This window comes from Rhinatrema bivittatum, chromosome 8 (assembly GCF_901001135.1).
Source record: "Rhinatrema bivittatum chromosome 8, aRhiBiv1.1, whole genome shotgun sequence".
NCBI classification, from domain to species: domain Eukaryota; kingdom Metazoa; phylum Chordata; class Amphibia; order Gymnophiona; family Rhinatrematidae; genus Rhinatrema; species Rhinatrema bivittatum.
This window is the reverse complement of record NC_042622.1, coordinates 25,112,464-25,137,056: the sequence shown is the minus strand read 5'-3', so window position 1 is coordinate 25,137,056 and position 24,593 is coordinate 25,112,464. Positions and strand designations below refer to the sequence as shown.

Here is a 24,593-nt window from a genome sequence, read left to right as displayed (position 1 = left end):
TTACTTTTTAATAGGACTTGCTCTGGTCTGCAGCTTTGCTTATTCATAAGAATCATTGCTGGTCTGCTTGAAATCTTTCCAAGCAGGATGCACAAAAATCAACAGTTTAAATTTGCTTGTATGGGAAGCCATGATGGAAGTGATCGTGGTGTATGATTTTTGGGCTTGCTTTAATTAAAAGCCTGTCTTTGTTTTGTTTCACTGCCCTACCCGTACGGTCTCGTTTACTACGGCTGCACATCCAGAAGGTCGCGGCTCACCAGGGGGGAGGGCTTCTTGTCATTTCGTATTGTTTAGCTTTATGGATGCTGCCATGGAGATATTTATGTAGTGCATCATCTTCAGTTTTCCAATGCAATTATTTGTGCTTATGTGTACAATTTAAAAAATGAATTTATTACCTAGTGAATTGTTTTTGGATCATCTGGAGTGGGTTTACAAAGAGTTTCTGGGTACCTCAGAATCCACAAAATATAGCGAGAAGACAAGATATACCATCCTTGTTTAACTTGACTAACCAAAGGGCTTGGTAATCTGCTTCAAACCAATTTTAAAATATTTCCACCATAATAAAATGCATTTTAAATTGGTATGAAACCATTTCAAAAAAATGAGGAAGTTAAGTGAGGACTGTTGACACGAACCTCTGCCTGTGCAAGATCAGGGATGAAGCTGATGTGACAGGCAGGGTGCGTGTTTGTGTGGGTGAGGTGTGATTGGGAGCAGTGAGTGGTCTCTTCTTCCACCAGGAACACGGTGGAAAAGCTTGTAAACACGGTTTATTCCAGAAGTGACAGGCATTCTTGGTTATCAGCGCAGGTTTTCCCCACAACAACATCCTCTAATCCATTTTGGCCTGACAGGAAGCCGGGGGCTGGAGGAAAATCGTGGATGCACCTGTGAAAATCCTGCAGAAGACGCTAACAGAGGTAATTGCTGTATAAGGTAGACTGTGGCTGAGTTTGCAGAAACTTACGTTCTCTTCCGGTGCACTGGGTGGTGGTGGTGGTACCTCTTTGTTGGTCTGTGGGGAGAATGGATAAGGTATGAGATATTCCATAATGAATACTGGTTTTCAGGATGATTGAGTTGATGGAATCATTCGCCATCGCAGTTTGAATAAACTGCATCTGCTTTTAGGGTTTGATTTTCAAAAGCATTTATGCATCTAAATGGCCTTTTTTGAAAATTGCCCCCAGGGGCTGTGCACGTAAAGCGGCGTTCCCGGGGTGGAGTAACCATTTACATGCCTACTTTTGATTTTTGAAAGTCTGCGCATAAATGTCGCCTACACGTTCCCAAGCAGGCGTAAATGTGTGCGCGATAGCCCCGCAGGGTTCCGCATACACCCACTAATTTTCAGAGCGGACTTAATGCTCGTAAGGCTGCTTTGAAAATTTGAACTGAAGTCTGCCTGTACTTTCCACATGCAGACTTCGACCCTACGTGGGCAGTTATAAAATTACCCTCCCTATGCGCAAGGCAGAGTAAGGAATTCTATCTTAGCCTAGCATTTTGAATCGAAATAAGGGGGGAATAAACAGCACAGACTTATAAAAGTCTGGCTAGAGCCCTAGTGCCCAGAAGCCTCTCCTTGACTGTGGTGAAAAAAGATCCAGAAAGAGATTGAATGAAGGTCCTTCTAGGAAAATAGCAGAGACTGACGTCCCCAAAGGGAAGGGCGCATGCCAGCAAGACAGGGAAACCATGGAGTATGGTGAGCAGGAGAGAAAGAAGAGATGAATATGTGAGTGCAGAAAAATGAAAGTCCCTGGAGAACAAAGGAGGGAGAAGAAGTGGAGATAGTGAGACTCAGTTGGAGGCCATTCACAATTGTAATGATGGGAGATGAAGAAACCTAGTGGAAGCCCGAAAAAGGGAGAGTCATGGAAGAGACAAGACATGCTAAGCCAGTCGCCTTTAAGCATGGGGACGTGGAAGATAGAACTGCCTCAATTTTCCATCTGAGAGAAGCAGAGGTAAAATAAAGAGACAGACAAGCACTGTCAAAATCACCAACAAGGAGGAGATGCTAGAGATGTGCAGGAAACACAGAAGCACTGCCCGAAGGAGAGAGAGAGAGCGTGAATCTCCAGTGCCCAATCTGAGCAGCGCAAGGAGAAGAGGGAGGCACCCGAAGTGAAGGAGCTGCAGGACAGCGCCGGAAAGGAAAAGAATGATCCAAGAAAGGAGGTCAGAAGCCCAAGAAGGAAGGCTGGCACTTTTGGGTGGGACATGCTTAGATAAACTGTTCACAAAGCTGGAAACATCTTAGAGAAGGCCCAGTTACGAGTGCAGGGAAAAGCCATGCAACGGCGTCGCATTTGCACGCGTCTCTTCCCTGCTGCGACAGTGACAGTGCCTTGTGCGTGAGGTGGTGCTGCTGGAATCGCGCATGCGGAAAGCAGGCAATATTTCCATGATTTGATTGCTGAAATACTAAAAATATAAACATATCCCTTGCTACCTTCTTACGAGAGCTGTAAAACGTGGATAAGATCATGTGCCCTGTAATACATAAGGATGCATCACAAGGAGGACTTTCAAACTTTTTCTGCAGGTAAAGCAACAATTTATGCTCACAAATCAGCTCTCAGAGACTCGTTCTGACTCCATGTGGCTAAAAACGCACACTTTTAGCCACATAGAGGGGAGGCATTTCCAAGGGAGCGTTTAGGTCAGGGGGTGGGAGGGGGGTGGAAAAGTAACACCCACGGATGGCGTTTCCGACTCTGTGCAGGATGTGAGGAAGTGCAGGGGTTCTTTTTCAGCAAAAAAAGGTCTTAGCCGCAGGAAACACAGAGGCAAGCGACCTATGGCCGGTTTCAGAACTGGTGCCACCAAGCCCATGTGTTTTTACGTCCATGCGGTCTTTGTCCCAAGATGAGCAGTTTTAAAACTGTTTCCCCCCCCTCCACAAAATCAACAACTTCAGTTAATCTGTAGCCCAGTTCTTCCGCTCTTCCTGTAATGTTTTTGAGTAAAAAAAAAATAGTCAGACTTGAAAAGAAATGTCACATGTGAAAACAAAACTTGAAAGCAGTGATCGCTGGATTTCAGTGCGAACGCTGCACGGAATTAGCAGAGGTTCAGTGCTTGCCATGTTTGGCCTTCAGCGCTGCTCCTGATTCCTTGTTCCTTGCAGTCTGTCTCCTCTGGTACAGGAAGAATCTGTTCGATCAGAGGCTTATTTATCAAACAACAGTAACACGTCACCCTAACCAAGCTCTTACATCGGGTGCCTATGTTCTACAATCAATTTAAGGAAAATAATCTGTGATATAAACTGCTTTGGGTTCGAATCTGTGAAGGAAGGCAGTATATAAGTATAAGATGACGTAATGCAATAATATGTGCTGCCATTTTCTCATAACTAATGTAGTCTATGGAGAAGGTCATCTGGCCAAGTACCATGACATTTACTAGGGGTGTTGCATTTACATTTTCTTTTGTTTTCTTCTTACTTTTTTATGTTTTATTTTGTTATGGTTCTTTTTTTTCAAAACAAAATAAACCACAAAACGAGGCCGAAAAAAAAAATAGGAAATGGGTGCAGGGCCCCTTCCTCCTCCTACCCACCCTCACAAAAAGCCCCCAGCACTGCCAATTTTTAAAAATTAAAGTGCCCCCCCCCCCCCCCGGGGGCCTGTCCACATGCCTAGACCCATCCTTACACCATGTCTGGGATCTCCAAAGCGGGCCGGAGCGATCCTCAGGTGCTCCTGCCCCACTGGGTTGCTATACAAAATGGCGCCGGCCATCTCTGGGCGGAGCTGTTGCGTTGGACAGAGGCATGTCTGCACTTCCTCACATTCGTACCACAAAAATGGTGCCAGCCTTGAGGCCAGCTGCTACATTCTGAAAGAGCGACCCGGTGAGGCCGGATCACCAGGGCATCGGCCCTGTCCTCTGTGCCCTTCGGAGACTAAACATCCTGTCTGCGAGTGTACATTACGCTAGCTAATTTGGAAAAATAAACTGTGTACTTTTTTAAATTTGAAAACCAACTACAAAATGTCAGTGTTTCGGCTCAGGGCGGGGACACTAGGAGGCTCCCTTTTTGTGGTAATGAACCCAAAATATCAGAAAGGTTTTGGGTACTTTTCAGTGAGTAGATATTTGGTTCTTTACATTTGTTAAACTGAAAATTGACTTTATTGTTCCAAAAATTGCATTCATTTGAAACGAACGCGCCTCCCCAAACATTTTCTCTGCTGTGTTCACTGACAGCATGGACTGGATCAGAGGACCTTGGCAGGCCCTTTGCTGCTCCTAACCACCTTTTAGATTTGTTTGTTCAGTCTGTGTAAGGGTGCTCTGAACTCTCTCTCCTAATACAGAACATTCTGATACTTCTCATAGGAAACAGAGGGACTCTGCCTTCTAGAAGGCAGTGAACTGAAAAAGTAGATACACATGAGCAGCCCGAAGCCTTGCGTCTGACCTGAAGTCATTCGATAAGTCTTCAAGGAACAACACACTGGCGGCAGATAGGGTGTCCATTTTTCATCCCTTGGGACTGGTCAAATTTGGGACAAGTTTTTAAACTAAATAATTTAAAAAATTAAGTAAATGAATGATTTGAACTGGCTGCAGAATAAGAGAGAAGACTGACTGACTATGTCCAACATGAGGTTCCTTCTGCAAGAAACTCCTTGCAATGCCTTATCTGTGGTTCGTCCTATCACACTACATAAGTACATCTCATGATTCCTACTTTCTTTCTCATCTGCGCTTCTGCTGGGGGAATTCTGAGCAAGAAATTAAAATTTCTGTGCACAGTGTTTTTTTATTTTGCAAAATTCTGCACATTCATTTATCAGAGTAACAGTGAGTAGTAATAATAACACTGAGTTATTATTACTACTCACTGTTACTGTCACTGTTACTTGCATTAAAAATGCAAGAGAGAAAAAAGTTATTTCTCAAAGATCGGGGATTTTTAATTGTTTGTACAGAATTCCCCCCAAGACTAAGGCCTGGCTCCTCCGCCAGGTGTGAAACACCCTCCAGTTTTCCCCCTGTCCAGGCTTGCCCCCCCCCCCCCCCAGTTTGTTGTCCTTCTCCGACCCAAAGCTTGCTTTCTTCCTCCCCAGCCTCAATCCCCTCCCCAGCTTACTCTCAACATCCCCCTTTGCTCTTAATCTTTCCCCGGTTATCTCACTCCTCATCCCGCTGCTTTCTTACCCCTAGGTCTCTTACCCATCCTCCAGTTTTCTCTCTCCCTCCCTCCTCTCAAGGCACGACTCCCCCCCCCCCCCCTCCACCTCCTCACACACTCTCTTCTCCTCATTCCAGCTCTTCTCTCTCTCTCACTCTCTCAGACCAAGGCTTGATCTTACCCAGCTCTTTCCCATCATTCACAGGCTTGATGCCCCCAGCTCTGTCTTCCTCTCCCCAGGCTCGACCCCCACCCCCCCAATCCCACTACTCGTAGCTCACTCCCTTCCTACTTTGCCTGAGACATCACCTTCCCCACCCCACAAAATCTCTCTCCCTCCCCTGCTCAAGGGCAGCTGGTGCATTCCTCCTCCTGCCCACACGGGCCTAGCTGCCATGTCCCTTTTCCTCCCCACACTGCATGAGGCTGATTTCATGGCTGTGTATTCCCCCGCACCAAATTCTGTGCAATAGATCTAAAAAATTCTGCCAAAAGGGGAATTCTGAATTGCGCAGCGACGCAGAATTCCTCCAGGATGCTACCGCTTGGTGAGTGTATTGCGAAATTGCATTCAAAGGTTTTGCACAGCAAGGCCCTAATACAGAATATAACGTTTGCTCTGATTGGCTAAGTTCAAGGCGGGAAGCAGTGCATCGTGGGAGGCTTGGCGTCACCGTGTGAGAACATTTCATTGTAACTGTGCGGCTCCCGGCTAAGCCTGAAGCCCCTGGTCGCCAATGCCGGACGCCAAGCCGGAAGCAGGTAAGGAGGCAATCCTGCCGCCAGCTCAGTGTGGAGTGTTTCCAGGGGGAGGCGGGGGGGCACGTGCTGAAGTCCTGGATCAATTTAGCAACATTCTAGGACAGAGAAATTGGTCGAGAGGGCAGGCAGGATCCAGACTAAACCAAATTTTATTTTAAAGGGCAGATGGAAGGGGGAACCCTTGGGCCAAACTAAAGTTCTTTTTAATTGGAAACAAATCAGCACAAAACGAGAGAGAGAGAGACCAACACGACCACTTCCACTTATCACTGCTGAAGCAGCAGCAGACATAGGCAGTGGTGCAGAGATGCACCTAAGGGGAATTCCCTGTTCCACGGAGCCCGCATGCATGACCAGCAAAGGTCTCTGGGAAATGTATTTTTTTACAATCCAAGCAAAATGGCTTCACAACATGAAACAAAACATTTTTCTGTGGGCGTCCCTGGTACCCAGGTCCGTGGACATGAAAGGGCAAAAAGTACAGTCATACCTTTTTCCAAAAGAGTTTGGCCCGCGGAGTTGATTCTTTGGGCTTTTGTGGACCATCAGTTTGGACCTCTGATGGTGCCAGAGGCTGCTCCTTCTTAGCTCTTTCCAGGATTGTCGTCTCTTGTTTTACTGCTTTCACAGGCGCTGCTTTTTCTGGTTTCACCGCCACAGTTACAACAGTCGGTTCTTCGGGAATCTAGAAGCATGCGTTAATCAGGATAAAAAAAGAGTCAGGAATTCAAAAAGGCAGGATTATACATGCATGCATACGTAAATAAAGGGTCGATGCAGTAAGCTGCACCGACTTTACCGCGGGTTTTAACTCCCGTTTTAGCATGGGTTTATCGGCCCTAAACTAACCCCAGTATGTAACTGGGGTTTTAGTGCCAGAAAAACCCGCACTATAAATCCCATGGCAAGGTTAGCACATCTCATGCAAATTGCAGGGTAATAAGCCTTGTTAGTTATTGCCCTGCAATGCAAAGAGGCATGCTAAAAGGGAGGCTGCCTAGTGCCACTCCTTTTAACTCCCGGTCAGAGACTGGTCTTAAGCTTCCCCCGGGAGAAAGGAGGGCACCAAACCAAACTGGAGTGGACTAGGGTTAGAGCAGATGGGTCAGTTTTCAAGCCTTCCCTCCCCAGCATGTCTAACCTTCTCTCACCTTAAAAATATGTCGGCCCGCAGACCAGGCAGGTTCAGGTTAGTTAGTCCGGGTCAAGTAGTTCCTCAGTCTCAATCCACTCCCTCTCATCTAAAAATTGGGTCCTGTAGAACTCCCACATCACAAACCCCTTCCTAATCCCACCTGGAACCCCAGCTGGAGAAGGGCTCATCTCCTCTGGCAGGGCTGACAGCCAATTGGTCCCCTCATTGTCACATGTTACTGAAAGGGCCAATCCCCTTTCAGAATTCTGAAAAGGTAACCTTCTCAAAGAGGACTGGTCCTTTCATTGATAGCTGACAGTGGAGGTACCAATTGGGAGAAGGGAAGGAGTAAATAAATAAATATTAATTTAATTAATGCATTCATTAGATTTAGGGGCAGATTTTCAAAAGGTAACCCGCGTAAATCCTCCGGATTTATGCGCGTAATTGGGTTTACGTGTGCCGGGCCTATTTTAAAAAGGCCCAGCGACTCGCGTAAAGCCCCGGGACGCGTGTAAGTCCTGGGGCTTGCAAAAAGGGATGGGGAGGGGCCAGAGGCTCCCGGCACAGCGACCATTTGCCGCTGTGCCAGGGATCGCGCACCAGCAGTTGGCCAGCGTGTGCAACTTACTTCGGCCCCAGGGCTGAAATAAGTTTTAAAACAAAAGAAAAAAAGAAGAAAAAGGTAGGGGGGGAAAGGGCGGGGAAGGTAGGGGAAGGGAAGGTGGGGCGGGGGAGTAGGGAAGTTCCCTCCAAGGCTGCTCTGATTTTGGAGTGGCCTGGGAGGGAACGGGGGAAGGCAGCGCGGCTCGGTGCGGGCTCGGCGCGCGCAAGATGCACAATTGTGCACCCCCTTGCACGCACAGAGTCCCGATTTTATAACATGCGCACGCCTGCTCGCGCATGTTATAAAATCGGGGTACATGTGTGTGCATCGGGTAGCGTGCATGCACATGTACGCCTGCGTGCAGGTTTGAAAATTCACCCCTTAGTTAATATTAATGTATTCACTTTGCAGTTGGAGACATAAATGGCTTTGATATTTGCACAAAAATTGGGTTACCACAGTCGCGTTAAGCAATGTGATTTGATTTAACCTACCAGCTAACTTTAAAACGTAACCACACCTCAGAAGGCTTTCGCAGACTGAAATCCCTCAATCCCTTCCCCAGTACGATTCCCCCTCACCTCCCTCAGGTACTAAAGAGGCCTCTAGGGTCGATCTCTCCTCTGGACATCTAAGACGACCCTTGGGCTTAATTACCCACTTACCAACATCCTGATCAAGGGGCCTTGGGGGCTGCCCCTGGGCCCAAACTCTACCTAATCCTTTTCAAAATGTAAACTGGAAACAAGAGGGAGCACATCGATGGAGCAAAGAAGCATAAAAGGTCATTAGGTGCTGTTTCAAATCTCAGTGGGAAGAAGGGATCCCTGCTGCCATCAACTTTCATTTTTTAAACCTCCAAGTTGTCGATAGGAGGGCCCAGGGCATGTAGGTATGGGGGGGATCAGTGGCCTGGATCCCCCTGATCAGGATATTAGGGAAGAAGGATGGTTGGGAGGATCCACCCTGCGGACTTATTGAAGCCTGGGCAGGGGGATGGGGTGGATCATGACCCACATTGAGCCTTGTGTTACTACCTTCAATAATGCTGATATGTCACCAGCAGCAATAATGCATCAGCGTTGCAAAAGGTCATAAAAAAGTTTTTAATGCTGGATTACTAATGGTTCATGCCTGTTTTAACATTGTGTAGTAAATTTAGCCCATTAGTAACTAATCAGCAGGTGGCTGAGTTAAGAGGGTCCTCATCCACATGGAGGACAGAAGACTTATTTGTCTCGGTTCCTTTTCTTCCTTCATCCTTTCCCCAGAACCACACCCAAACAGTACTGATATTCCCTTCAGTGGTAAAGCAAATTGCTATATTTCTTGGGTTTACTAGGCTAAACGCAGGTAACTGGGCAAGGAAGAGCCATTTGCATTCCTTTGCAGTTCAAGCGTCCGATTCATTTTTCCCTTGGTTTGTTGAGTAGAGACAACAGTGTTCAGGAGATGTACTCCCCCTATGGGCTCTGAATATTCATAGCAATAATCTCTGTGCAGCATCCCAGAGGCCATGAACAATGACAGCAAAGGGTTTTGCTGACACTACAGGAAGCCTTGAGGGGTTGGTGTGACAGGAAAATGGTAGGTGGGCTTATTGCTGCAACTTTGGTCTCCGCTTCTCATACTCACTTTGGTTTCAGTTGTCGGTTGATTCTCCTTCGCAGACTATAGAAAAATGTAGAATATGAGGGATAATGTTATGACAAATATTAGAGATAATATGTCATTTGTTCACAATTAACACTTGCTCAGAAATAATTTTATGCAGACAATAAGGCTCATTTTTGGTTTAAAGTCCTAAATAAACAAATAAAACATGCTCATTTTCTGTTTGGGATAGGTTTTGACTTATCCAGTGCCTGTCATGGTTCTTGCATGAACATAGATACTGAAATTAATTTGAATTGATTTTTTTGTTTTATTCAGAAGAGCTTGCATTTGTTACAATGAATTTCAGGGAAAGACAATGTATCACAGACTTTTGCTCAAATACTTGTCTTGTGCCTTCAACAGATTGTCATAGCCTAAAAACTTGATTAAATCGAGGTGTGTATGTGATTTCTTTAGGCGCTTTTTAATTGATTTTTTATATTAAAGGTATGTTTGTAAAATAATATTGACTTAATTGCTTATATTTGAATTTACTATACATAGAAAAAAAGAATGAGTCATGCAGGTTGCATGCACAAATATGTGTCATCCGTATTTTATCCCTGGCCAAGAAGTGAAATTCAGTGTCTCTCAACAACGTTCATGCAAGAGAGATCTCGACACAGAAAGGATTAGTCACGTCTTGTTACGGAATGCTCAGAATTAAAAATAAGGTTAACAGTGAGCCTGAAAAACATATTAACCCACAAAATCTGAACAGGTCCTGCTGTTTTGGTTTTATGCATTTCAACTCAACTAAATAATTGGCTGACACAAACTGGTTGGACCCTTGCCAATCTGGATTCAGACAAGGTCCCAGAACAGACACAGTCCTCCTCGCCTTGTTGGATGACACCTGCAATAGAAGCCAGGCCTCAAAACTAGTGCTGCTGCTAGATTTCTCAGCAGTTTTAGGCGCTGTAAATCACAATATCATGCTAACATGGCTAGCAGAGGACAATCTTAGTGGCAAAGTCCTAACCTGCTTTAATGCCTTTTTGACTTGACTGTGCATTTCTCTGATCACTTATCGGTACCCTAGGTCTTGACCTGCAGGTCCCACAGGGCTACATACTATCACCAGTACTTTTCAATATTGACCTTAGATCACTAACACAGTTGGACCTGAACCTTTGATATAAAAGCCCACATCTATGCAGAGGATGTCCAGCTTCTACTACTCTAAATGGACCCAGACCCTTCAACAGCAATAATAAAAAACCTAGTTACCTGCATCAGAGTACTAAAAACAACTAACTCCACCTGAATTCTAACAAAATGGAGAATCTCTGGCTGCTAAACATGGATGGACAAATCCCATTCGGAGCCTTTGCGCTCCCACTAAAACACAAATGGTAACTTTTAGACAGGCACACAGGTGTACATGTGCACGCAATTGTCAGCCCGCAACCAGGGACACGGGGATTTTATAACATATACACGTATATGCACGCATGCTATGAAATAGCCTGGCTGCGCGCACAGGTGCGTGCAATTTTAAGTAGAGGCGTGCCTGTGCGTGCAAATGCTGCTTCTATTGCGTATCTATTTATCTTTATTTTATTACTTACGCCTCCTCCATGGCAGAAGTAACGTAACACGGCAGGGGACCCCGGTGCGCCTGTGTGTGTATTTAATATCTGGAAGTTTGAAGCTGAAACCCAGGAACGCCCGTGCCCCACTCAGACCTTGCGCACTCCCGGCCCCTTTCTGGACCTTTTTGTTTGTGAGCACAACATACCTGGGCGGCTTTTAAAATCCACTTGGCGCGCGCTAGCCCAACATAATCACGTACCTCCCGGTTTTGTCGAACGCCGGCCTTTTAAAATTCGCCTTACAGGTTAAAAGCCTCGGGGGGTCTTGCTGGAACTGGAACTAACTACACTCCCAGAAATTCAGGCAACATTAACAAGTCACCTCTTTCAATCATGTACACGGTGAACCTAGTCACAATTATCCATGCTATGGAACCCAGTTGGATCGTTGCAACACACTGTGTATAAAGGTTTAACAGATAAGGCCCTTCACAAACTCCAGCCAAGGAAAAATTCCTCTGTTTGATCGATAGAGGGATCGCAAGCCACATGGCCATAGCACACCTGTCCTACAAAAACTACACTAGAACCAGATTCAAATCCCCGACGCAAGAGCCCAAGAAGAAACAGAGCTAGTTAGCAGAAAGATAACCTCTCCTTCTACAAGCCCTCCAGACCTCTTAGATGCTCACTTGGTGCCTCCATACCCCCAGCAACAAAAGAAATCAAGAGAACAGAAACCCACTGACAAACTTTCTTGAGAGCAGCACTTGCCCTGTGGAACTCTCTCCTAGAAGGGCTGGTGCCAAACACATGACTGCTCCCACTTCAGGAAGCCAAGTAAAAACCTGGCTCTCTCGCCAGACCTTTAATGCCAATCCCATAATTACTTCCACCCTAGAAAGCAATCTGAAACCTGCTCCTCTACATGACGTTAACACATCTGAGATAATGGCGGTTGTTTACATGCATAGGACAGAAGCATAGGTGTTTATAGCGTGTTAACATGCTTCAATAAATGTGCCCCATTGTGATGCCTTCCCTCACTTCAATGTCCACGTTTTTACTGAAAAAACTGAACGGAAATCTCCTTTATCCGTCCACCCCATCTTCAGTCAGACCACCTGAAGCCTACTCTTCAATAATAATAAAAATAACCTGGATTTTAAAGCAGAGATGAAACCAGCTTCTAATTTATGACTGCCTTCTATGTCTTCTAGAGGAAACCACACTTACTTTAGCCATGGTGGCAGATGCCAGGATCACGCTATTGGATAATCGCTAAACATGGCACCTTTTTGAACTGCCGTACGGAGTACATCACATTGATCAGATCTCATTTCTGTTTTTTATTATCTGTCTAATTTAACATAAGATGAGAATTCACATTCCACATCCAGTTCTGGCCTTTATGACTTGTTTGACTAGTTGGGCAGGTGGATTTAACTAAAAAGGGATTTTTATGACACATTACTTTGGGCCAGATGTATGAAAGGGTTTCATTTCCATTTTGGGCCACTATACTGTGTGCTAACATTGGCTGTTAATACACATTAATGGCCCATGTTATTGACATGTAAATGAGTTTGCATTCATTTACTAATGTTAAGGTTAGCATGCTAATGCAGACATTATCGCAAAACGTTACTACATCTTGTGGAGTCGCAGTTTATTTTTTGAATTTAGCAGTCTGTGTTCACTTTTGCTCATTTTAATGTACATTATTTTTCGATGTACTGTTAGGTAGCAAGCGGTTTTGCATAATTATGCATCCCACCTCATTAGAATAGTTTTTGCATTAATACACTTGCAAAATAATTTGCGCACATTAAAAGCATGTGTCCAGCAGAGGAGAACATTCCTTCAGAACAAATATTTGACATTTTTTGCAGCTAATTATACTAGTATTTTTCTTCTAAGTCTCCAGGCTTCTTCTTCCTGGGGCATGCGTCAAAGAGTAGTTTCATTCCACTCATCCAGGCATTAAGGAATGGAATATTCCTTCACTACTTCAACAAGATGCAAGTCGTTAAAAATGTTGACCTTAAAAATGGAGTGACTGATAGTTCTACATTTATTTCTGTGTCCAGTATTAAAATACTCCATCATCGTTTCAGAACCTCCATAACATTATCCTTGGAGATGCTCGAGATTTATGAAATTACATTTCATGTTTCCATGGTTCTACTCATCAAAGCCCATTAATGCTTTCTATAAAAAGAAAGCTTCTGCATCTTTTCTATAAAGTGGCGCTGTGTGTAGGACCAGGGACCACATTTTTCCTTAGCTGGTGTATTTTTTGAAGATACTGGGAATGAATTGTGCATATAACATATCTTCCAGATCTTCAGTCTTCTAAACCAAATCACATCATCAGATTTTAAATCAGATCTGGAAATGTGTAAGTTCATTTCTAGGGGCATGTGGCCGACAGGGGTGTGCACAGGCAGTGTGCTTTCTTTGGGGGGGGGGGGGGGGCGTGGCTTAGTTTTATTTTATTTGTTGTGTTTTTTTTTTTTGCTTGTTGTTATTTAAAATGAAAATATAAAAATCAAATAAAATTCAAAGGAAAGAACAAAAAAAAAGTTTTTTTTTAAATGTTGGGTCCACAGCCAAAAACTTCTCCCACTCTGCGGACCCCTTCTGACCTGCTTACCCTCTTGTTTCTCGAACATTTCTTCACATGCCAGCTCCATTTTGTATGGCAAAAGTTAACAGTGGTTTGATCTCCATCTGCCACTGCACCTCAATGACGGGCCGGAGCAACCAGGCACTGTTCCTGCCCTGGGAAGCCATCTTCAAGAAAGAAAAGGGTAACAGCGATTGGTGGTAGAAGTGTGTGTGTGTCTGTGTTGGGCAGGGAGTTGGTGGTGATGATGACCTTATTATTTTTTTTTAAACACAAAGCAAAGGTTTTCTTGCATTTCATTTTAAAATGAATTGAAACAAATGGGGAAATTTTGTTAACATTTCCCATTTAGCTTCAAACAAATGCCCATCCCTAGTGACCTATGAAAATAGCTGTTAAATGGTAAATGAATGCAGTATTTTACTTATTTGATTATATTCCGCTTTTCAGATACTTGGAAGAACAGCATATCACTCTATGAAAGGGATTCCAGCTTATTAGTTAAATGGCCTTCCAAGACCTAATCGGACCAAAATGAGGCCTAGTTACGTCCAAGCAATGAAGAGCAGACTGAAGGAAATGTTCAATCGTTCTCAACAAGGGCGCAAAAGACAACGCATTTAGTATTAATCTTCAATATCCAAGAGGAAAAGGGACACTTTTCCTTATTTTGTTTGGAAGATAAGAAGTAGTGGATCAAAAAATTTAAGGAGAGGAGGACAATTATCTTGTATGCAACATCTCACTGTGCAAGGTTGGATTTTGTTTCTCGTTTGTTTGCAGCAAAGGCATGAAGATGCTAGAAAACCTGGTGTCCTACATTTCAAGGCGACATTGTCCAGTTGACTGATCAATATATTAGAAGCTTTGAAGAGCAGGAAGTGATGTCACAAAGCTCACTATTTCTCATAATGGAGAGGGATTTCTGACCTCACTTATCCTGCTGCTGCTAGGGTGGAATGGATACTTCCAGGGTCAGTAAGGTGGTCCATTCAAAGGTTCGTTAATGCACAATCTGCTCAAGTCTAAACCGTCTTGTAAATCAGAGTGGAGAAATTCACCTTCCTGAACAATTAGCCGCCTGCAATTTTGAACATTATTCCCCTTTACTATTACATTTTTATAGCCTTTACAGCTTTAAGCCCAGGGAACATTTTAAATTCGAAATTTTCTCGGTTTCCTTTCTCTAGTGGAATTAAAATACAGAATGGTGCTTATTTATGTGTTTGCATTTTTAATAAACTCAGAACAAGGGTCAGTTCCAGCAGATGACCGAAGAGGTGCGCAATCCTACATAGTCTGAAAATTACTGGTAGCCAACAACAAAATTACTCCATAGCAGCCTCGTTATGCTGAGTCACCAAGAATATTCTGCAAGTCACTGTCAGAATGTACTGACTGTTATTGCCCACCCTCTACATAAAACTGAAATTAGTAAACTTAGTAATCTTTGGGATTGTATTAATTGCATCAAATATTTTAGTAGAATGTGGAACTGTTATTGTTATAGGAGCTGATTTCACAGATGGTGTAATTCACAGAACTCTGTTGACCTGTTCATGTACAGCTGTACAGGTAACTGTGCGATACACATTTACCTGCTCGAGAGTGGCTAGAACTTTAGAAATCAGAAATACTTCGTGTTTTAATGTTCTCACTCCAATCTTTTTTAAATTTTATTTTATTTTGGTGCTTTGATCAATTCCATGAAGCTACAACCATCTGTTGCTAGTCAGGGTTCCATCTCGCTTCGGGACAAGATACAAACCTTTGGCCCAAACAGTCTGCTAAAGGTGCTCTTGCCTGCCTTGGGGCTCTCAGGCTTCTTTGTCTTGGTCGGGGGGTTTTGTCTTCTGTTCCACAACTGCTTGCCCACCTTTGGCCTTGTCCCGTTTGGAGGCCTTTTTTCCAATACCAATCAGCGTGACTTTCATACATGTTCCATTTTCCTTTTTCTTACAAGTGCACATCAAGACACACATCAGTTATTGGACTTCTCCCACATTACTGAAGATGATCAATGCATTATCACAGAGTATTTCATCGAGCTCTGGCATGGCACCATCAAGAGTGAATGCCAAGAGTCCGATTTTCAAGAGGGTTTCTCCCATTTGGTCTCGTAAAAACAGAGCCCCAGGCCCAAATGTCTATCTCATGGCTTCCCATGTCTGTCCGGGAGGTCCCACAGTCAGTCAGGATTTCAGAAGATCCACAATGACCATGCATGAGATAAATCTGCATACACTAGAAACTTATTATATGCAAATTCACCTTATGCATATTCATTGTGGATATCTGGAAAATCTGACTGTGTGGTCCCCAGGAAAGGTTTAGGAAGCCCTGCAATAAACCAGTATTCTGTAATGAGAACTCTGGTATCAAGTTCAAATATTAGCATAGTAATACTGGACAAGAAAAACATTCTTCAAGTTGCGACAAGTATGATATTCAATATAGTCTATCTTTATTCAGCATAGATCTTTGTAGATTTGCAATACAACTTTTCAAGAATGACTATGTTTACCGATGATAAAAATAATAATTGAACTATAATTAAATAAACTATAGAAATAGCTGGGAAGGCCCAGGAAATAGGAAATCAAAAAGCCCTCAGAAGCAGAAAAATATTTTGACCCGTCAGATGTTGCCATGATTTTTAAATATCTCGTGTTGTTGCGAGGAACTTGCACACTTGAGTACGTGCAGGTCTTTTAGCTTATTTTCAAAAAGGAAACTTCCCAGGTACAAGAGTTCCAGGCACATGCCTACAAGATGCATGAGTGCAAAGTGCCCATTTACGTTGTATCTGCTATTTCTGCAGGCAGGCAACTGATTTTTTTTTTTTTTTAGGGGAGGGGCCAAGACAGCTCGTGTACATCTCAGAAGCAAATGTACGTGCGCCGTTTTCCTCCCTTAAGAACATAAGAACATGCCATACTGGGTCAGACCAAAGGTCCATCAAGCCCAGCATCCTGTTTCCAACAGTGACCTGAACGCACCCACGGGAAGTCCCTTTTAGTCTGGCTAGGCATGCATGGGTTATGAAAGTCCATGCGTCTTTTAGCTGCTGTGAAGGAGGGGGCGGTTTTGAACCAGGGTATTGTATCTATTTACCCGGTAAATGACTTTGAAAATTGTTGTCCTCAATGAGAGATGCTATGGACAACTAAAATTTGCCCTCAAAAACTTACAAAATATAGCCCTGCCTGTCCTCTTAGGCCTTGCTCGGTATTTCTCCATCGCTTTAGATCTTGTTCTTCCCTTTACTTCTCTGTAATGATTTTAGCACCCCCAGCTCCCCAAAAAGGTACCATTTGCTTTTTTACGTAGTTACATCAGAAATCTCATACCCCTCAACTATCTTTCGCCCACCTAGAGAGCCCGTTCCTCCCTTTTTCTCCCAGTTTGAGACCTCACTGAGTTAGTTAACAGCTAAAAAAAAAAAGAAAACTACTCATTACTAATAACATGTAATTTCAACTAAAAACGGATTTATAAGAAAGCTAGCGTTGCCTAGCTGGAACCTTTGCAGTGCCCAACAAACCACCAATGATAGATGCTACTGCCCTCTAGCACCTAGTGGTTATGTGTCAATTTCCTGTTTGATAGCATAGTACAGGGCGCAAAGAGGAAGCCAGTGTGAGATGACAGACGGTGGGGGTCAGTGGTGGCTGAAATCGAAAGCCAGCTGAGCCCCGCAGAGCTTTCAGCAAACATACGATAGCATTCTTATGACTCTCTCTTATCAGAAATTATAAGTGTTTACTGGACAGCAAGGTATTTTGCCCAAAATTAAAATAAATTACAATTTTGTAATTGTAGCTTTAAATACCTAGGGCCAGATTTTAAAAGGGCTACGCGCGTATCTTATAAAATCCAGCGTACTTTTGTTTGCGCCTGGTGCGCGAACAAAAGTACACGCACACGTAGATTTATAAAATCTACCCCCTAGAGCGCTAAGTAACTCTTAAGGACAGATTTAAGGATCAAGATAAATAACGGGAAACCTGCAAGTCCAGAGAGAGTGCTGGCAGGGGAAGCTTCATCTGCTGATGGTAGGTTGGACTTGCAGGGGGAAAAGTGTTTTAAATCTTGAGAAATAAAAATCTTGGAGGGTTAAATTATTACTGGCAGTGTGCTAGTTTTAAGGTCAGGATTTGTTTGCCAGTGATAGAATTGCCTGTTTAATGGGGAAAAGATTTTGATTGTTTTTGTGTGCTAGTAAAAATTAGTATTATTTGCTTATGTTCTTGTGCCAGTGGTATTTAAGCTTAGCCCTTGAGGGCTGCTAGTGGGTCAGAGTTTCAGGATCTCCATGAAGAATGCACGAGAGATAGATTTGCATACAATGCAGGCAGTGTGCGTACAAATCTATCTTTTGCATATTCATTACAGACAGCCTGAAAACCCGACCTGCCTGAAAACCCTTGAGGGCTGGAAGTGAATACCACAGACTTATGATCTTTACTTCCTTTCGCTAAGTGTTCTGGGATTTCATATATCAGTGCAAACGTTCAGAGGCGAGAAATTTTAAAACTCACAAACAGGACCATGTCAAAGTATCATTCATGCTCCAGAATTAGAAAGCAGTGACCTGAAAGAGGGAAAGGTTTAACTGGGGAGTCAGTGCTGCTTTGCTGGAGTCTTGGATTTGATTCCTAGGCCTGGTTTCTGCACCTTGTACCAGCTAGGACCGAAGAGACCTAATTTGTTGGACTATGGCGACTCCTGATGGCCACACATAGGGTGCATGCTTACAGGGTTCCACAGGAAGCTGTGCTTTGTGGCCCCCGGCTAAGGACTATTATTGCAAGTGCTGGGGTTAGTTGGGAAAGGAGGGGTTAAACATTGGAAACTCTTCCTCTCGCCTTGGTAGCTGCCAGCAATTTGTAGTGCTGCACGGATGGAGATGAAATGGGATCTGAACTCGACGTGACACAATACTGCACCCATCACAAGGGCAGCACAAAGGGGACATTTATTGGGTGATAACAGCACAAAACTAGGGCTTTGGCACACAGCACTCTGGCAGGTATTTATTTTATTTATCTGTAAGACTGCTCCTGGGGTGTGCTGGTTCTTCTCCTTTTATATGCTGTGCACAGTATTTGTCTATCTTTTGTTCACCATTTTGAGCATATTTTTTTTTTTTAACCGGGGGAAATGATTTATGAGTTAAATAAACAAGTTTGCATGTGTGCATGTGTTTGTGTGTGGCAGAGGACAGTAGAAAAGATTTTTAGATTCATCAGTTCTTACATTTATTTACTCCGTCATCGTGAGGATGTGGAATGCGTGGGAAAAATGCTAGATTGACAACATTGCATATACCCATTGCAGGCCAGGGCTATCAACTGGCTTCATTGCTTCGGGACAAGCCGATCCAGTCCTGGGTTTGACCAACTGGAAGCAGGGGCTTAGGGTTCTGATCTCCCTATTGATTTCCATAATAAAAGCAGGGCGCTGTCTAAGCCCACAGATCAGTCAGAGTAACATGGCAGATAACTGCAGAAAAAAAACCCTAATCAGCACTTCCACTTTACCCAGTTATTCCTGGAAAAGCTAAACAGATTAGGGCTCTTTAACTTGTAAAAGAGATGACAGAGGGATTTATGATTGAAATGCATAAAAACATGGGTGGGGTGGGACGGGTAAATAGGGAATGGTTTACCCTGTCAGACTCTAGGACTAGGGGACACTCCATGAAAGTAAGAACTGGCAGATTTTTAAAAAAATCAGAAAGCGTTTATTCTCTCGCCTTACAATCAAGCTATAGGATTTGTTGCTAGAGGACGTAGTCAAGGCAACTAACGTGGGGTTCAAAAGAGGATTGGACAAGTTCCTGAAGGAAAAATCCTCAGTTATTAGCCAAGAAGGTTTGGGAAAGCCGGTGCTTATCCCTGGGAGTGAGAAACAAGGAACAGATCAACTACTGGGGACTTGTGCCTCAGACTGACCACTTCTGGAGACAGGATGCTGGGCTCGATGGACCTTGATCTTATGTTCACCCTGCACAGGATCTCCCAGCTTTGACAGTCGTAAGTGTGGCTGCTTGTAAGACCTCTCTCCTGATCTTGGATGGCTTTTGTTGTTCTTCACCTTTCTATTCTACCATCTCGGGCAGAGGAGCACACAAGACACCCAGCTTGGTTCACATCCAGTAGCCCTCCTGCCCCATGCCTAATCACAAAGCTTTGTGGCTACCAATATTAACGTGGCCATTTCACGTCTGTCCTGGAAAAAAAAAAAATGGATCCAGCTGGCAGCCCAATGCTCAGGTTGGGCAGTGCCGGAGCAAAAGGATCAACTCTTATTTTGCAAAGACCTTTTGTTTTCCCCACAGGGATGAAAGGCAATGCAGTCTCCCTGCCCCTTCAGCCTGAGGGTTCCTTTTCGAAATGGCCAATAAGGGTTCAATAGCGAGGGTGGTGTCAGCAATGTGGAAACCGGCCCAAGTGCCCCTTTCCAATCCCGTGAGTATAACGAGACTTAAAACTCTCAGGGCAAGGAAGGAAAATTCTTTTCAATCAACACACAGTATATCTCTCTGCTATCATTTATGCAAAGTACACAATCTACAGCTGCAAAGAAGCAGCTCGCTTCTACTTTCATGAAGCCAGGCACAGCAGCTTGGAAAACAAATAGACTTATTAGGCTTGGCTTGCTTGCGGGCTTTGGTGGGAAAGCAAACAATGCAGACTGGAGAAGGATATGCAAATGCTCCCGGAAGCAGAGCCCTCGGAAGCACGAATTCTTGGCTGTTTTTAAACCAGCAAGCAAACCTCTTGGGCTTCTGGCTGCACTTTTCAGGGGGTGGCAGCAGAAGCGTTCACGAAGGGCACGGCAAATGAAAACACGAGAGAGCCGAGGGCAGAAATGGAACAGGGCCAAAAGAGTTGGAAAAAAAACATTCAGCACATCACATGCCTCTTGAGCACAGAATATGACCAGGCCCAGTCCCACCCTCATCGCCTTGGGCTGAACAAGAGCAACCACCAGGAAAAGCAGCAATAAAATTCAGGCCTGGGGGAGTTAATGGAATCGCAATGAGGGAAGCAAGCAACTGAAAAGCAAAAAACATTTTACCTTTCCTCTGAGTCATTCTTTGGCTCATCCTCAGATTTCGATGCCGACTTGGGTGCCACCTTAAATAGTACAAAAAAAAACCAAAGACTTTCAGGGCTATAATTCTTGGAAAGAATTTTACCCTATCGGCTACCGAAAGGGAAACTTTGTGAAAAATAAAATAGAACCTCCCCCCCCCCCCCCCCCCGCCAGGCCTATTTCAGGGCCAGACACTACCAGAAGTGTAACAAGGTGAACAGGTCAGCAACTGGAGCTCTAGCTATTTTTACCTCGTTACTGTGTTTAACTGTTCTAGCTATTTGTTCATTGTAAAGGCAATGCCTATTCCCTGGTTCCAAGTTACTTATAAACCGACACGATGTGCAAACGGTTGTCGGTACATAAAACTGTTTAAATAAATAAATAAATAGGTGTCAACCTAGAAACATATTTCACGTTTCCAACCCATAACTGAGTCTGTGTCAGTACTGATGGGACCCTCTATATAAAACAGCTACTTACAAACACAATGCGGGCCAGGGAGCGGGAAAGGTATCGGGTTAAAATGATCGAAACAACTTTACCCGGATATTCATTCGGCAGATCATACCCGGACAAGCATCCCGCCGAATATACCCGGATGAAATGATCCCGGCGGCTTTGGTACAGCAAATCTTTCTGACCCAGGCCTACTCGGCTAGCTTTAGCCAGCCAGTGCCGAAAACAAAATGTAAACCCAACTCCCAGAACTCCTCCATCACAGCCCCATCTTATCCGGCTTCGTTTTGGGTGGGAAACGAACCACCCAGACAACATTCAACCAGAGTTAGCACGGGGGGGGGGGGGGGGGGGGGGGGGGGGGGCGGGGGAGGGATGTTCAGATCTCAGATGTTGCCCCAGTAACTCGAGGAGTTACCCAGACAAACTCTTTGAATATTGGAGCAGGCAGGGATGGTAAGGGTCCCTCTGCTCTGCCCAATTTCATTCCTCATGCAAAGCTCTAGATCGCAGTTTACCTCTGCCCTCCCGACCTGCCTTACTGATTTGTAAAAGTTGTTGCTATTTCAAAACGCGTCTCATTAATATCGGAAAGAGCTTGATTAGCTTCAATCCACGATGTTTTGTTATGCAACAAATATACTTTGACTGGCAGGGCTGGGGGAGAAAGGGAAGGAGCGGGAGGGGACACTGAAAGATTAAGGGGAGGAGCAAGGGGAGCGGGAGAGGGAAGGAGGGTGGGAGAAAGGAAGTGAGGTGGTTGAGAAAGGGGAGGAGAGCAAGAGAAGAGAGGGAGGGAAAGCAAGGGCCGGGATAACTTATCTGCAGGAAGGGAGAAAGCCCCACAGCTACCCCCTTTCCCCTCCCCCCAACCTACATTAAACTCATGGGGGCCGATCGCACTGTTACCCCGCAGTCGGACGCGGGTTGAGGAGGCGCTAACTAATCCCCTTATGCCAGTGGTTCTCAACCCTGTCCTGGGGACCCCCCCCAGCCAGTCGGGGTTTCAGGATCTCCACAATGAATATGCATGAGAGAAAATTTGCATGTTATGGAGGCAGTGCATGCAAATTTTCTCTCATGCATATTTCATTGTGGAGATCCTGAAAACCCAACTGGCTGGGGGGGTCCCCAGGACAGGGTTGAGAACCACTGCCTTATGCAATAAGGGGGATTAGCACTTCTACAACGTGCGTCCAATGCAGAGCGAATCTAATAGCGCTCATCACATGCAAATGCATGTGAATGAGCCTATTAGCTATTCACTCCCGATGCAAGGAAAAAAATGTGCGTCCAGGATGCACATTTTTGCATTCAGAAATTAACGCCTGCCCGGAGCAGGCATTAGTAGCTGAGCGCTCCTTAAACCCGTACAGAAAAGCAGAAAAAAAAACTGCCTTTCTGTACTGCCTTGTACTTAATATCGTTGCGATAAGAACTTAAAAATAAAAAGTAAAAAAAAAAAAAAAAAACGCCGGCAGTCGAGTGCATTAAACAAATGCTCAACTGACAAGCGTCTGTTTCCTGAACCCCTGGCTGTGCAGCTGTGTGGAAAACCGATGCCGAACGGGCTCTCCTTGTTAACGTGACCCCTAATTTAAATATTGCACGGCGCCCGCTTTCTGTGCATAATTATTGCATCGGCCCCATGGTTAGCTGAGGTCAAAATTTCACAGGTAAGTGGCTTGAAGTCCAGACACCCAAGTCAGGATCCTCATGCACCCCCTGACATGGCCTGAAAATTTGGTGTTGGTAAGATACACCCTAGAGATGTGAATCGGAACCGGAATCTGATTAGTTCCGGTTCCGATCCAAATCTTAAAATTTTTATCACCCAGCCCGATTTGAGTTCTGATTATCGGCTGCGACCGATCCGATAATCAAAAAACCCTCCCCCACCCTCCCGAACCCCCAAAAAAGGTTTTAAAATTACCTGGTGGTCCAGCGGGAGCGCGGGGAGCGATCTCCCGCTCTCAGGCCATCGGCTGCGTTAATAAAAATGGCGCCGATGGCCCTTTGCCCTTACCATGTGACAGGGCAAAGGTAGCGCCGGCACCATTTTGAATACTGGCAATACGGCCTGAGTGCAGGAAATCGCTCCCGGACCCCCACTGGACCCCCAGGGACTTTTGGCCAGCTTGGGGGGGCCTCCTGACCCCCACAAGACTTGCCAAAAGTCCAGCGGGGGTCCGGGAGCGACCTCCTGCACTCGGGCCGTATTGCCAGTATTCAAATTGGCGCCGGCGCTACCTTTGCCCCTAGGGCAAGTCTTTTTATTAACGCAGCCGATGGCCTGAGAGCGGGAGATCGCTCCCCGCGCTCCCGCTGGACCACCAGGTTTTTTTTGGGGGGGGAGGCTAAGGGGGTCATTTTAAAGGGTCGGGTGGTTTTTTTTTTTTAATCGGGCCATCGGCGCCATTTATATTAGTGGCAGCCAAAATGGCGCCGATGGCTCGAGAGCGGGAGATGGCGCCGGGACCCCCCCACTGGACCACCAGGTAATTTAAAACATTTTGGGGGGGTTCGGGAGGGTGGGGGATTTGTTTTAAAGGGTCGGGGTGGGTTTAGGGGTTGTTTTGGTGTGCCGGTTTTCCGGCCCTCCCTCGATTTATGATTTTTCACGATAAATCGGGGGAATTTCTATTGTATCGCGACGATTTTTGACGATTTAAAAAATATCTGACGATTTTTTTTTAAATCGTCAAAAAACGATTCACATTCCTAATACACCCAGTCCTTTAGGAAAGTAGGCTAAAGGCGGACATCATGACTGTGCCTTCCCCACGTGGCATGCTCTGGATTATCTGCTGGAGGAACCAAGCCCGGAGAGCAGGACACCACCACTATCCTATTTTAGGATGCTGACAAAACTTCACATCTAGGTCTGAGAGCATATTACAGGCACAGGCAATGGCAGGTGAAAACATTTTCAGGAGCAGAACGATTTCCTGTCACTAGGGTCAGGAGTCTAGCTAGAAAGGCATCAAGACTTTGGAGCACATGGAGACAGATCTGCTAATTAAATTATTCCCGTCCCCCCCCTCCTTTTTTCTGTCTTCTCCGGGGGGGAAACGATTTTCGCATCTGGCTGAGCTGAGCCTGGGGCTGGAATCTCCTTTCCACTTCCTGCCCTAGAAGCGTCTTTTCTAGAGCAGTGTAGGCTGAAGGTGAAGTCTTACCAGGGTTTTAAAGAAACTCATGACGGAGTTATTCTCCAGAGGGGCGGCCGCCTTGCTGGTCTCTTCTTGTGGCTTGGGCTCTTTAAGGTCTTCCTTGGCCGGGGAGCTGAATGTGGCTGGGCTCTGGAGCTGCACAGCGTTTTGGCTGCCAACATCTACATTCTGCAAAAGGGAGCATGGTTGCAATCACAGATTTCTCTCTTTCACTGGCGGAATGTGAAACGTAATGCTAGGCCCGCCAATGTGCATCGCTCTGGCCCTGCTAACCCAATTCCAGCCATATTTCAGCCTACATAGGGGGAACAATTGAGCATTTATGAATCATTCTTCCCCTTAAATGTATTCAGTGCTTGCACTTGGTTGGGG

General features: G+C 45.0%; 1 protein-coding gene across 4 annotated transcripts in view; it reads right to left on the bottom strand.

Annotated features, from left to right (window-relative positions):
* Positions 1-24,593, bottom strand: part of BCAS1 (breast carcinoma amplified sequence 1) — a 93,649-nt gene that overhangs the window by 10,071 nt on the left and 58,985 nt on the right. For 3 of the 4 annotated variants that reach the window (XM_029611927.1, XM_029611930.1, XM_029611928.1), the window contains exons 5-9: positions 24,228-24,389; positions 20,573-20,630; positions 9,301-9,338; positions 6,414-6,608; positions 977-1,024 (exon numbers count right to left, since the gene is read on the bottom strand). In XM_029611927.1, the coding sequence (XP_029467787.1) occupies positions 977-1,024; positions 6,414-6,608; positions 9,301-9,338; positions 20,573-20,630; positions 24,228-24,389 (501 nt within the window). The remainder of the gene's footprint in view (positions 1-976; positions 1,025-6,413; positions 6,609-9,300; positions 9,339-20,572; positions 20,631-24,227; positions 24,390-24,593) is intronic. The other variant, XM_029611929.1, reaches the window with a different exon arrangement.